At 36.3% G+C, this 14,575-nt stretch overlaps 1 protein-coding gene across 2 annotated transcripts in view; it reads right to left on the bottom strand.

The window, feature by feature from the left end:
* Positions 1 to 14,575, bottom strand: part of PCSK5 (proprotein convertase subtilisin/kexin type 5) — a 228,590-nt gene that overhangs the window by 69,076 nt on the left and 144,939 nt on the right. For both annotated transcript variants that reach the window (XM_088054567.1, XM_014259099.2), the window contains exon 13: positions 4,477 to 4,613. In XM_088054567.1, the coding sequence (XP_087910693.1) occupies positions 4,477 to 4,613 (137 nt within the window). The remainder of the gene's footprint in view (positions 1 to 4,476; positions 4,614 to 14,575) is intronic.

Genomic DNA, 14,575 nt, shown 5'->3' on the forward strand with positions numbered 1-14,575 from the left:
CAAATCTTTAAACTGTATTTTTATTGCACTCCAATCTCTTGTAGGTCTAGCAAAGGTTTGCACGATGAGGGCTGAACTCAATATAAACAATAAAAACATCTGGGCATACAGTTATTTGGAATATGTATATGGTGCTGCATAAGGTGGCTTTGCTTTCCCCTCAGAACACTATTAATTGTCCAGTAATTATTATTTGAGATCTTTTAGCTAAGTAACAGTATTCAGAATTCTGCCTTAAGAAAGGGATTACATTAGAATACCCTCCATTGACTTTTAGGACACAACTTGATGAACAAGAAACACCTTCTCTTAAAATCTCCATGGAAGAACATCAGTGCCCCCTCAAACCAGCATAATTTCTAGTTTATTTGTGTCAGTTATTTGGCAGATATATCACTGTACTGTCTGCAATCATCACTGGCATTTTATCCTCTTAATATTTAAGTGAAGACAGAAAAAATTGTCTGGTGACCTGATGCATTATCTGACTTTCTGCTATGTTTTTTGGGGGGAAGAACAAAGAGATTAAGGTGTATCAAGTCATCAGTTCATGATGTCAAAACATAAAGGGTGAACTTTCAGTCCCCACCTTCCTCTCTGTAGTACCAGGTGAATAAATTTGGAGAAAGAGCAAAAGCACTCAGGCCTGAAATAGTGCCTAAAGTAAAGACACATAAAAACCACATCCCTGCTTGAAAAGGTGCAACCTAAGTTTGGTATCAGCCCATTGTCTTGGTTATGTTAACCTGTGCTGGAATAGCTGGATGTAAATGTCAAATTTTCATTAGAACAAAGAGAAATCAGAGAAGCAGGGAAAATTTGAATGATCATGTTTTGGAGGTTGTTCAGTGGTTAAAACTCTTCTAGCAGTATACATGTATAACAGTATTCATCAACAATAAGCAAAAACACTACCTGACAGATCATAACCAAATTCTTTTAAATAGTTTATACTAGAGCTGAATATGGGAATCTCTGTTATCTCTATGTCTCTTGTCAATCCAATTAACCTTTCTGAGACAAAAATTTCTACATTTCATATGAAAGCTTCTCCTTCTCTGTAATCAGTTTTTGAGTAGAAACTACAAACCAGAGACTGTATCATGGCAGTTGTGTCACACAATAGCTTTCAACTTTTCACATATGAATTATTACTTTCTTTGAAGAGACATTTGATCTTGATTTAAAAAATTAACTGCTGATGAATCTACCACACTTGCTGCCAAAGTATCAGCTAATTACCTTGACAGTAAATCTGGATACTCCTTGTTTTCAATTTGTCTTTTCCTACCCATAGACATGTAACTCCCAAAGACCCATCGATTAAAAAAGATTAAGGATTAAAAGACCCAAATAATGTATTTTCTTCCTCTAAAGACATGTGGGAATCACATTACATCTTGATGTTCCTTAAACTGATCCAACTGTATCCTTAATGGCACTTTTCTTTTTAAAAAAGAAGTCACACAGGGAGGTAATTTTTAACTAGATATGCAGGCATCTCTATAGCCCTATAAAATATACAGCTTCTTCATGTCCAGTCCGTGCCTTTTTTTGTGTTTTAAACCACTTCTACAGCATAGAAACCATAATACATTGGGTGCAATTTTAAAAAATTGTGTTTTGATAAGTTATTCAGATCTTTTTATTCACTATGAGCCAAAATTCATTTAACTTCTTAAATTCTTCTGTTTCTCCCAGAACACTGATAAAAGTATTTGCAAGAACCTACTACAAAAACCACAGATAAAGATGCTCCTAAGGCATAGCATATTGTGTTTGCATTTTACAGATACAGAAGATCTTGTACTAACAGTGCAGGAAGGACTGTTACTTTGAATGCATTTATAACGCAAAAGGACAGCAAGGGGAATAATGTAGGGTCTCTCAGGAGATTTTCTGCCTTTTAAGAATGGTTCAGTAAATAAGGAGGAGAAAAATTCATGTAACTTTCCAGCAAATAAACGTAGACTGCCTCAAGGCAGGTTTAATTTGCACAATGAAAATATTTCAATAACTAAGTATATATACATACACACACACTTTTATAATGAATAAACAAAGTATGCACATTTAAGCCAAAATCTTTCTTCCCCATTTTTGGTTGATTCCATCATTTAGTCTGGCTAGAATAATCCTTTCCCTGCTTGTATTTTGGATGTGTAACAAAGGTTTCATGTTGTATCTATAGAAGAAAGGGTATATCACAATGTTTCAGAGGAAACATATATCCACCTCCATAAACTCTACAGAATTAAATCTAGAAATCACATGCACTACTTTTATGAACTTGACTCTTCATTTCTTTTCAGGTAACAGATGTGGCATTACCTTGCCAGTGCAGGGGTATGATGACACGTTGGGTCTTTCTTTTAAATTTGATTACAGAAAAATGGCAATTCTCAATTAAAAGACCTTTCAAGAGCTGAGCAAACACATGCATAGAACACAAACAAGAAACAGGCATGATGATGATATCAGTGTGATAAACTGCAAGCTATGGTGATAAACTGGAGGGGCACCATGAACTGGAGAGGCACCAGGCATAAATTATGTTTAAGCACCTTTTGTTTACTTCATGTTCTCTTCAGTGCAGAGACTAATCCCGATATGCACAAACAGCTGAATTTATCCACCACTAATATATGGCAGGCACTTCCAAATCTTTTTGAACAGAAGAGTTACTGGACAGCTTTCATCAGAGGGCAACCACTGCTCTAGAAAGATGGGGGATACATTACTAGACAGTATACAATGAACCAGGATCCAAATTCACAACCACACTGCATCTTGTGAAAACCAAATGCACATAAAAACCAAACTAGTCTCAAGCAGTGTTTCACATTGTGGTTAAAACAAAGTAGAGGATAAGCTCTCCAGCAGGATTCTTTCAGTAGATCAGCTTCCTCCACACCCCTTAGTTTTGCAGACCTACTTTCTCTCAATCTCCTAGCCTTACTGTGCCTTTTCTTCCAGAGCTGCATCTTTAGGCCTTAGTTGTGATGGAGGAAAGGAAATCAGTTCCATTAAATTAGCTACTGTAGTGTTGAGAGAGTATAAATAATGTACTGAAATCAATAAACCTATACAACTATATGTGTAGTAGTAGTGTGCAGGAGTGTGCAGGAACAGGCCTTGAAGCGTAGAGCTGGAAATGTAGCATGCCAGTGTGAGACTGTCCTGAAGATGTAAAAGGCTTGTACAATGTAGCTGCAGAACTGCCCAGATCAAAAGTTTGCAAAATGGCTCCATGCTATCTCTTTTTTAGTGCAAGATGTGTGTCAGGGAAGAGGGAGATCTGTTGCTCTGTGCTTGTCCTTCATGCCTGTTGGATGAACCAATGGGTTCCACTACACACAAAGGTGAAGAGCTACCCTAAGCTATCCTTCGCACCAGAGATGTTCCTGGATGTGTCAGGAATAACTAGTATAAAATGGAGTTGAAAATACTTGATTTTTGTCTCTTTTCAGTAATCTGATTGAATTATTTATTTGCTGCTTAATACCTTCTGTCTATCAAATTCTAAAGCACTGAAAATTAAAAAAAAAACCCAAACACAAAACCTCCTCTTGAATCCCTGACCAATTTTAGTTATACTCAATGGCTGCTTTTCTAAACATTTAGTGAGTACTCCTTTTTAGTGTACTGGAAATTTTGCTTTTCATTTAGTGGTGCATTTAACACTGGGTAAGAACCTTTAATGACTGGAAAACTATGGTGAGAAGTGATCAGTAGTGATAAAGTGAAATTTAAAACACTGGCAGTGTTGGTGTTTCCTTTTAGAGCTCTAGGGGAAGATGATCAAGATTTTCAAAATGCGGTGCTTAAAGTTAACCACATGACTATACAGTTAACATTTATATAACAGTGTAAAAGGTTACCAGTGTCTAGCAGATGCTTTCTGCTCAGTAATTTTGAAAATCATACTTTATCTTAGTCTTCATTAAGGACTTACCAACCACATATTGTGTAAAAGCTTTTCAAATTTTGGCTTATGATTGCTGGTTTACTATCCTAAAAAACTATTATCAGGAGGAGAAATCATGTCAACTAGTGAGTCAGGCAACAAGACAGTAGATTTGATGGCTAGAAAAAGAATATTTTTTTTGAAAGTTGAGACTGGCTATCAGAACACAGCTAAAGTAGAGCAGAAATAAAGAATTAAAATTCTCATTCAATTCTGTCAACAGTGATTGAGGCTGATCTGTACGTTACATTTTTTTGAGAGAAAATCATCTAAAAAACCCACAGAAAAAAGTTCCAAATAAAAGTGAAACATGTATCTTAAAAGATAAATAACAGTAGCATAAAAATGAAGGGTGCATTGAAAACTTAAATTTAGAATAATGATCTTTCCAGCTATGGCTTCACACTAAAACTAGCAAGATGTTCCAGCTGTAACTAAAAGGTGGAAAACCGCAAGCACTTTTCACACATCAAGAATTCACACAGCCCAAACAAATGTTAGAGTCCTACCTGGAGTCTTGAAATTTCTCAGCTGAGATGGAGTGTCACAGATTTCCAAGATCCAATCCCCTGCTGCTTTTTCACTCCAGCAATGAGTAGTCATAAACTCCCAGTTTTTGAATCCTTCCATGGAATGATCAAATAGCCTAAAACAAATGATGACATTATTTCAAGGCAAAGTCTTTTCTCCCTGGGGAGCTATGCCTCCAAGAGTGCAAACTCTTGAATAATATACTAATCAGCTAGTTTGTTCTTCTGTACCTTCACATAACATTATTCACTATGGTTTTCTCACATGTATTTCAAGCAAATTCAACAGTTATTTGTAGTTTGATGGAAGAGAGTCTTTACATGCCTTTATAATGAAAAAGAGAATGGTAAGCAAATTCATTGCAAAAATACCATAATTGCTTATACTATTTAATAGGATTTGTGGGTCTTGGAAAATCTTTGTATAATACAGAATTCCATTGCTTTAACAGCATGACATAAATATAAGTAACTTGTAAGTTGGAAAATTTCAGTACCATTTGTTTTTTGCTTTGGATTAGAATAGTTAAAAGGGGTTTAAACCCAATAGAAACAAGTTTAAGACAAGTGATTCAATACATCACTTCTTGTAGGAAGTAGTATGTAACTGAGACATTGGCCTCAATCCTTGAACAACCAAGGTATCACCCCTTCAAACACATCACAGAATTCAGCTGGGGTAAAACTGAGAAACTAATGGCATCTGATGGTTTCACCTAACCAATACTGTTACCATAATTTAATTACTTAGGTAGTGGGTGAAGACATTAGAACTTAGGCCTGGATTATGATAATTTCTTATTATTATATTTATATTTTATATATTATATTTATTATATTTTCTATATAGTAATTTCTATTTCAGATACTGCAATGTGATTGTGATCCCCTGTGAGAAAGGGAAGGAGGATCCTTCCTGTCAGAAGATTAGGAGATTAGATGCAAGAGAATTTGCACTTTTATTTAGTTTTCATAGTGTGTTGCTTGGTACCCAAAAATTATTGATGAGAATAGCACTCTAAGTAGGATTATTGCCTCCAATAACTTGAAAAAATACATATATAACTATATATTCACATGTATATATATTTTTATATATTTATGTATATATACACACAGAGATAAGTATGCATGTCAATTTATACATGCATTATCAGTGGAGTGAAAACTCCACTAATAATTGCTGTGACTAAAGAATTTGAAAAGACAAGAATCTCTACAGTATAAAACCCAATAGATTGAAAATGCTTTTCCATAAAACACAGAAAAACCTAGCATTAGATGACATAAATATTATATTTGAATTCCTGTGAATCTATTCTTTTCTAAGCTAATTTCAAGTTATACTCTCAAAAGGTTGTGAAGTTCAGCAAACAGAAAACAGGATACTTGTGTAGGTACATTCCAGATGAAAACTGCCACACTGGAGAGGAACAAAATGCCATAGTTCTTCCTGGAAGCTTTGGTCACTCAGAGGCATGGGGTCATGTACTGTGTAGATTTCTTAGAAACTGTATGGGCCTACATGATTGGTGCACTTCATAGAGCTTGGCCAAAACTTGATTTTCAAGCTCTCACTACAAACATAAAATCAAAGGATCACAGAATAGCCTGAGTTGTGAAGGATCATCAAAATCCAACTCCTGGCACTACTAGCTAGTGAAAAGCCTAAGGCCTAGTTTAAAGTTCATATGATACCCTTCACAGATTCAACTTAGCCCTAGACACAATGAAAACGTAGCTTGCATTCTTAGATAGAACAGATAGGATTATTCAGGTAAGCAGAAAATGCTCTATACATAGGATTTAGGTAAAACTGACACTGCTTTTGTGAATTAAGAATTAAGCTTGGATTGGTGTAGAAAAAATGTTTTAGAATCATGTTTTTAACTGATTGGATGATTTGCGAATTTAATGACCTGCACTGGGGATCACACACATGCAAACACACACACACCCAAAGAAGAACAGCAGCACCATCATCATCACCATCTGCTTCTGTGGCCAGGGATAACAGAACTCCACGCTGAAAGCTGCTGCCCAGAACATCGTGACTTTATACCAGAAAGCTGCTGCTCAGAATTCATGACTTTATACCAAAAGCTTTTAGCAAGGACTGTAACTTTCTGAACTCTCTGCTTTTGAGACTGATGCTTTTATACAATAAATATCGTTCTAGCAACCAACAACTGCTCATGTCTCTTTGAGACCTGAAAAGCCCCTTGGATCCCCATTGAAGAGTCGACAAATAGTCAAGTCAAATTAGACAGAAAGAACTCTTAGACATTAGTCAGACCTAAACATAGTAAAACTTAACTATGCTTAATTCTATTAAGATACACTTATTATTAAGACACACTTATTTCTATTAATTACACATTACAGCCCCAAGAATTGCACCATGTCTCTGAGAGCGCTGTCCATACAATTCTTGGCTCTGTCAGGCTTGGTGCTGCGACCACTTCACTGTTCAGTGCCCAGCCATACCAGGATGAGGAACCTTTTCCTAATATACAGCCTAACTCCCCTGACACAACTTCAGATCATTCCCTCAGATCCTGTCACTGGTCACCAGAGAGGAGATTGGTGCCTGCTCTTGGGCTTCCCCTCATAAGGAAGACATAGATTGTGATGAGGTCTCCCCTTAGCATCCTCCAGGCTGAGTATGACAAGTGACCTCAGCCACTCCATGTATGGCTTTCCATTCAGACCATTCACCATCTTTGCAGCCTCCTCTGGACACTCTCTAATAGCTTCTTGTATTGTGGCACCCAAAACTGCCCCTCTCACTCGAGCTGAGGCTGCCCCAGAGCAGAGCAGAGCAGGACAATCCCCTCCCTTGCCCAGCTGTGGCTGATGCTGGCCCTGATGCCCCCCAGGACACGCTTGGCCCTCCTGGCTGCCAGGGCCAACTTGTCAACTTGTCATTCATTTTGGTCTACATTTTCCCATTTTAAATGAATACCTATAATAGTAGTCTACTTTACTAGCACTTATAAAATTAAATTAAAATATATATTTGGATTAATTTTCACTGATAATTGTGTGAGATTTTCTTCTGATACAGTTCTGTGCTTCTGTGTGTGTGCCTGTAAATGTACATGTAGATATATTTTGGCAGCAGAATGGGCCTGCTCCATGTCATTGTTGCATCAGTTGTATGAATACAGCAAATCTCACAAAGGCATGGCACATACCATTTACTGAAACAGTAGAAATTATTACACAGTCATTATCTAGAATTTGCATGCAAGTATGTTCAGTTTAAGTCATGTAGGTTATTTACAACAGTTACTCAAATTGCCATGCTGTTGTTTTCTGATAGCTAATGTTAAACATGCTGTCAATGCAACAAGGCACCAGTATTAATGTTTGCCACTGTAGCAACTAAATTATATAGTATTATACAAGTTCTGTGCAATTAGAAATTTTGTATTCACTGAGCTCCTATTCATATATATTCGAAATATGAGTTCCTCTTAATTTTACTGTAATTAGACTGATATTTCCCCTAGTACTTTTTGTATAACTAGGTATTCCCTGTTTTGAAATTTTTAATTGCTGTCAGGTTTCCATTTTAATAATTCTTTTAAGTAATTTTGGGTGGAAGAGACAAAAAATCCCACATATCATGTTTTTAAAAGCACTCTTACCTAATATGTGCTGTGACTGAAACTGTAAGCTTCCACCCATGGAAATGGGGAAAATCTGGTAATATTATTTCTGAGAAAATTGACTATTTTTTAAAAGAATACTTCCTTGGAAAAGATTTTAATTTCATAAAACAAGTTCTAAATTGGAATCTTGGAATGTAGGAACTGTGTTTCCACGAAAGATTCCACAAACAAGTCAAAAAGCTACAGACAGGTCAAAAGGAGAGTGAAAAACAAAGTAGAAACATACTGACTCTGAGTCTGTGTATGTATTTTGGACATTCAAAATGGTCCGAGTACTTTTGCTTTGCTTTGTTTATAAACTAAACTCTCAAATCGAAGAATCTATGAGGCAATAGAGGGATTTCACTTTAAGTGGTGTTAAATAGATGAATGGAATTATCTAATGTTCAGCTGGACATTCCTTATTCAGAAAGAAATACATAGGATCTTTCTTTTAAGGAGTATGCAGAGTCCAGATTTTAATTTTGTGATTTGTCAAAATTCCTATCAAAGACACACTTATGGCACAGATTATCATGGATTAACAAAATTTAGTACATGGTCTGATGAATTGGTATTGACTATTACTAGATTATTATAGACTAAAATACTTAAACAAGATTACTAGAATAATCTGTTAGTTTTTTAGGACCATTATCATATACCTATACTCATGAATGTAAGATGCTTTTAAAGACCAAAGTGATTAACAGCATTTGAATTTTCAAAACTTATTTGCTAACATAACCACAACAGAATGCCAGTTCTGTTACACAATTACTCAGGGGACCTTTCTTAGAAACACAACACTCAACATGGAGTAGATGTGACTGCATGATTGACTGTATAATTATAAGTGTCTGCTTACAATGAATAGCATTACATTTTAAAAAAAAAATGCTCTTGTCTGTCTGAGCAGTTTTATGCCATACTCATCACATACCGAATGTATGTCTAGGTAAGAATATATGTTACACAGTGTAGAATAAACTGCTTATTTTTCTTAAAACAAACTTGGTCTCTTTAACTGCTGCCACTTCAGCCTAAAAATTGCATAACTTTACTCTTCAAGAACATAATTTAGAGCAGAAATATTAATTTAGAGCAGAAATATTAATCTGTAATCAAAATTTAGATCCAGAGGAAGGCAATTAGCCACTTTCTAATAGCATTAAAATACCCAACAAAAAAGTGTGTCAGATTTTCAGCAAAGAATCTTTAAATTCCTAAATGCTTGGAAGAATTTGTTTCAATTTTTAATTTCATGTGAGAAAAGGCAGTGAAGGTAGCAGATTTGTTCAGCAACACCAGCATCACACATCATGAACAATAAGAAGTAAACACATAAAAAGGAACTTTTTTTCAGTTATCAGGATTGTTTGTTTCAGCTGAGAAAGTGCAGCTGCACCTGACTGACAGCAATGGTGGTGTACTGAACTCAATGCATTATGAGCTTGGAAACCCTGTACTAACTAGTGGCTGTGCAGTGGAGTAGCTGGCAAGAGATAGAATCTTCTTCTCCTACAGCAGCAGTCTTTGTTATGATCTGCTCCAGCACACAAACTGACAGCCTCATGGACTAGTGGTCCTTGCCCAGAAGTCTGCATGGCCACAAGACTTTAAGTGCACTCATAGTTTCAAGTGACTACGTAGTGCCTTCCTAACCTGTGTACCTGAAAGTGCTTTGGTCAACTATTCTCCTTAAAGCAGCTCTTCTCCACAGGGTCGAATCATCAGCTCCCTGTGAGATGTAGCCCCTGAGAAACTGCAGACGGCTCAAACTGACTTAACCAAAGCTTCAGCCAGACCCTACTACCCATCTGCACTGAAGTATTGGGAAAAAAATAAATGGTCAGAGAACACACTAAGCATTTCAGAAGCTTTCTTACCTACATGTGGAAGATCACTTAAAACTTCTGAATGTGGAGCTAAATAAAACATATTTAAAATATTTGCACACACATTTTTTTTTTCCCCCATGTTACATCTGCTTATAAGTTAGTTTTATGAAACAATGGATAACCCTAAACTATCATGATAAAGTTTGGAGTAACATGAACAATAATGTACAATGCTTGCCAGCCTGAAATAGTGGCTAGTATGGCAATCACCATCTTTAAAAGTGGAATGTTTGTCCCCAGGAACTACACATATCAACATTAAAATATCCATCATTACTTGCAGATATGTCAGGCTGATGAGCTCCACACACTCCACTGGTCAGCCAGGTGTTCAATAGTGGGATATCTATTCATCAACCCCTCAAATGAAAAAAAAAAAAAGGAAAAAAAGAAAAAATATATAGCTAACGTGAATGAAAAAACATAGCAAGCTGACAGAAAAAAATGTCCAAGAACTGCTTCACCCTGTAGACACAGTACAAGCATAGGATTATCATCAACTCATTGTGCACTTAGATTACTACCACCTCAGATGCCTTTTTAGTGAGACTCAGCATGAAGGTTGGCCCTTATGTTTCATCATACTAAGATACATAAAATGTTAGTTTTGTTTAATATTGGAGTATAACATCTAAGGTGCAAAAAAGATGTATGCCTATAAAGAAAGTTTTCCTCTACTTCAGATCACAAAGGCATTTTATGAAGCATACAATTGAGTAAGATTAGATAAGAACAACTTGGTTTTGGTCTAAGAGTTCTGCAGAGGAAGATATTATTAAAATTTACTGATTGTCTAAGATTTCACGATAGGAAAAAGATGGCCATGAAAATACATTCTTTTGTTACTGAAGAGAAGTATTATTAATACCAGGGCCATATAAGCTTATGAAGCTAGTGGCCTGGAAAGTTGCCACCATGTGGCTGAAATATTTCAGTTACGCAGTTCAAATGGCAACAGCTGCTTTAAATTTAAAGGGCAGGAATTAAATAAGCAATGACTTCAGTGGGAGACAAATGAGCCCTAAGTTTGCTTCTCCTACTCCCTTTGTATCTAGCTTCTCCTCCGTAGCCTGCCTGTACCGAATGTTTGCTAGAACTGACCTTGGTATGTCTCAAAATACACTCAGAAACCCACACTGCCAAATCCACTGGCCAATTGTTTTTGAAAAGGGGATCCTGTTCCCCTTTGGACTTAACTTTAGCCTCATCCTCACACCAGCCAATACTCTTCCAGCCTGTATTTTCCTCTGCTGCAGTGCATCCAATGTAATCATGTTAGTACTTTCCAAACAACAAAGCAGATGTTCTCTGTAATCCAGATTTTGAAGAATGCACATAAGGCTTAAACCAGTGACAGTGTTATCCACCAAATGCCTGCAAAGGAATCCACACAGTCTCTGACTAACAAGTTTTCTTACTGAAGTCATTTTAGGGGATGCCAACATTAAGGATAAAATATGCAGAAAAAAGGCCAAATATTGCCTTAAGGGACCTACTTGTCAATGCACCAGAAATTACACACAATGACTTTTCTTCCAGAATTGGTGGAGAAGTGCACATGTAAAATATACCTTTTGCACTTAACAACATTTTACCAGCAAACTGTATCAAATTAAACCCAGATGAGTAACTGTAAAACAATGTGGTTTTCCCTGGGTTCAGTAAAAACAGCTGGTATTGCTGCTATTAATCCTGTACATGTGCATTAAAAAGTCTTGTATGTCTGAGAAAAAACATCTCAGTCAGGTAGTAGCAATGTACAACAGCCTCTGGGGCCTTTGCCTATAGCAGAAAAAACAGACTATTTGCTGCCAATGTAACTCTGCATGCATGCTTACAGCTGAATGCATTAATTCACTGATATGCAGTATTATTGTTAAAAATCAAATGCCTTGTAATTAATTTTTCATACTGGAGGATAACAACCATCCTATTTCAAGTTTTATTTTATAACATGATGCTAAAACATTTACATCAACAACACACAGCATACTCCTAATTTCAAGAAATTACTGCCTCTAAGCTGTATGGCTTCTTAAAGCAAGGCCAAATAAAGTAAACCTTGAAACACCATTTCAGAAAGTATTGTGTTTATATCCCTTACTTTACCCTAAGAAAGGGCTCTAGGTATTTCAGACCTAGAATTTGCAATATGCATTTATCCCTAATATTAGTACAGAGCTTTTTAGTAGCCCATCAACCCAATGTGATGGCAAGTTAGTATATTTCTGAAGTTTGCATGGGAAGGGAATTTCTGGTGAGATTCTATGAGCTCTGTCATGAATAATTTGTTTTCTGGGAAACAAAGGTTTCTTTGTTTTTTGTTTAGTCTTCTGGTATGATCTGATAAGAAAGAGTTGAACATCCCCTCATTTTATTACGTATATTTACATTCCCTTTCTCTACTGCACGTACAGAAAATAATTACTTCTAAGGTGCAATGGTTACAAAGACACTGATTGAATTAAATTTTGTACCTGTTCCACACACCAATCATCACCAGAAGTGAACTGTGAATACTGGAATGCATTTCCCACTTGCTGTGAGTCAGCTGCAACACATGAAAGCCTTGAGCCAAAAGTTAGCTGTGTTAAGACCACTGGGTTTACACAAGATTGTTTTGTTTGGATACCTAGTTGGATGACTTTCAGTTTTTTCATTTTGAACTGAGGAAGAACTACTGCATGAAAATGGAAGAGAAAACTAAAGAAGGATTTCTTCAAACTGAAAAAAAAGCCTGTTTCATAACTAATAAGAGAAACCTGTTTTGTAGTGGCTAGCAGAGGACAATTTTTTTGTTCAGTGCCGCAATGCAGCAGAAAGATATGTGTGCCTATGTGCATTATCAGCAACCTATGACAGCATTCACAATGGAACACAGGAGATATTCTAGAGGACCCCAAACTTCCGGGACAACTTTCTCTCCATTTGGTGAATTATTGCCTACAGCTCGAAGAGTATTTTCAGTTTACCTTTTCTTTAAATTTAACATAATCTCTAATGAAAATGTGCATTCACACTTCAACCAGAACCCAGTCCATTTGAGCTCCACCTGTCTCCAAAACAGGCTCTTTATTTCAATGGAAATATAAGTCCTTCTATCATTGAGATACAGGAAGACATACAAGTCTCCGGAGCCAGATAATCAGCATTTCTGGCTGAGGAAGCGTGGATGAAAAGCAGTCTGGAAAGCAGGCCATTCTCAACTCATTAAAAGCCCTGAAGAGTAGGACTAGGGATATCAACTTTTGTGAAGACTTAAGCAATATGGCAGAAGAGTTTTTACAACATAGGTCTGCCTGATAGATACCAATTTTTGCAGTATCTGATACATAATATCAGTAAACATCAACTTTTCTGTGGGAGCCATGCTCTACGTCTAGCGGAATGGCAGTCGTCTAAGTCAAATCATCAAGGAAAAAGAATTATCTATCATACTATGGTCCCATCAGGAAGAAGATTTCCAGCTAGCTGGAGTAGTAGACAAGCATTTTGTACTGTAAATGTAACTTAAGAAGTTGGAACTGGGAATAAAGTTTGGAAAATTTTCTGATGTTTTTTAGTGTCTTAACCATCTCTAGTAGGAGGTGGTGTTCTTGGCCATGGATTTAGTGAGATTTACATGGGAAAAACTGCTAATGTTTTCTTTGAAGAAAATTTCTGCTAGTAGATTGGAGAAACAGAAACATCACTGAGCAGTCTTTCAGTTTGATTAGTTTTCAGCTAATGATTCCCTCCACTTACCAGGGACATAAACTGCACTAATGTTGGAAATGATACATTGGATAAAGAGATACTTGTCTGAGTTCAGTCAGAAGAAAAAAACAAAACAATTTGATGCACTGTGACAGTTTCTCCAAAAACATAACACAGAGGTGACAGAATGAGGAAAAAGATTGGTATTTCTCAGTAGCTGTTAAAGTAGCTGTTCTTAGTAGTTGTTAAAATGGCTGGACATTTGAAAGGAAGTATCCATCACTGCACTGATATCTAACTTTTAAAAATATTTGAAAGCGATGTCTAACTTAAAAATTTTAATCTGCAATTTACAACTTAAGCCTTTAATTTCAAACACTAGTGCTACTTCTCATGTTGTCCTACAATGAGCCTTTCATCAACTGAATATGTTTACTTTGAAAAACAGGATTTTTCAAGTAACATCAGGGATTTAAAAAGAACAGTAGTAAATATACACTATTCTGTCTGATTTTCATTGCTATTTAGAAACAAAAAGATAAGAAAAGATTAAAACAAAAAATAAGAGGCAATATGTAGAAACACTTTGATTCAGCTTCCTTATCAGACTTATCAGGCTGAGTCTGACTTCTTCACATTTTCCAGCCATCTAATAAATGGTGAGCCACACAAGAACTATTGAAATTGACTAATCTTTGTGTTGGAGTTCAACAGTTCTAACACTAGTCTTCTACTGAGATTGTCATCTCTGAGTTCATTTGTACTTCATTCTGACCATCTCTCTAAGGAAAAATAACTAGCATGTGTCTTCTAGCAACCCTGCTG

This window comes from Pseudopodoces humilis, chromosome 4 (assembly GCF_049639895.1).
Source record: "Pseudopodoces humilis isolate 2021_Gansu_Grassland_sample_001 chromosome 4, ASM4963989v1, whole genome shotgun sequence".
In the NCBI taxonomy this organism is placed as follows: domain Eukaryota; kingdom Metazoa; phylum Chordata; class Aves; order Passeriformes; family Paridae; genus Pseudopodoces; species Pseudopodoces humilis.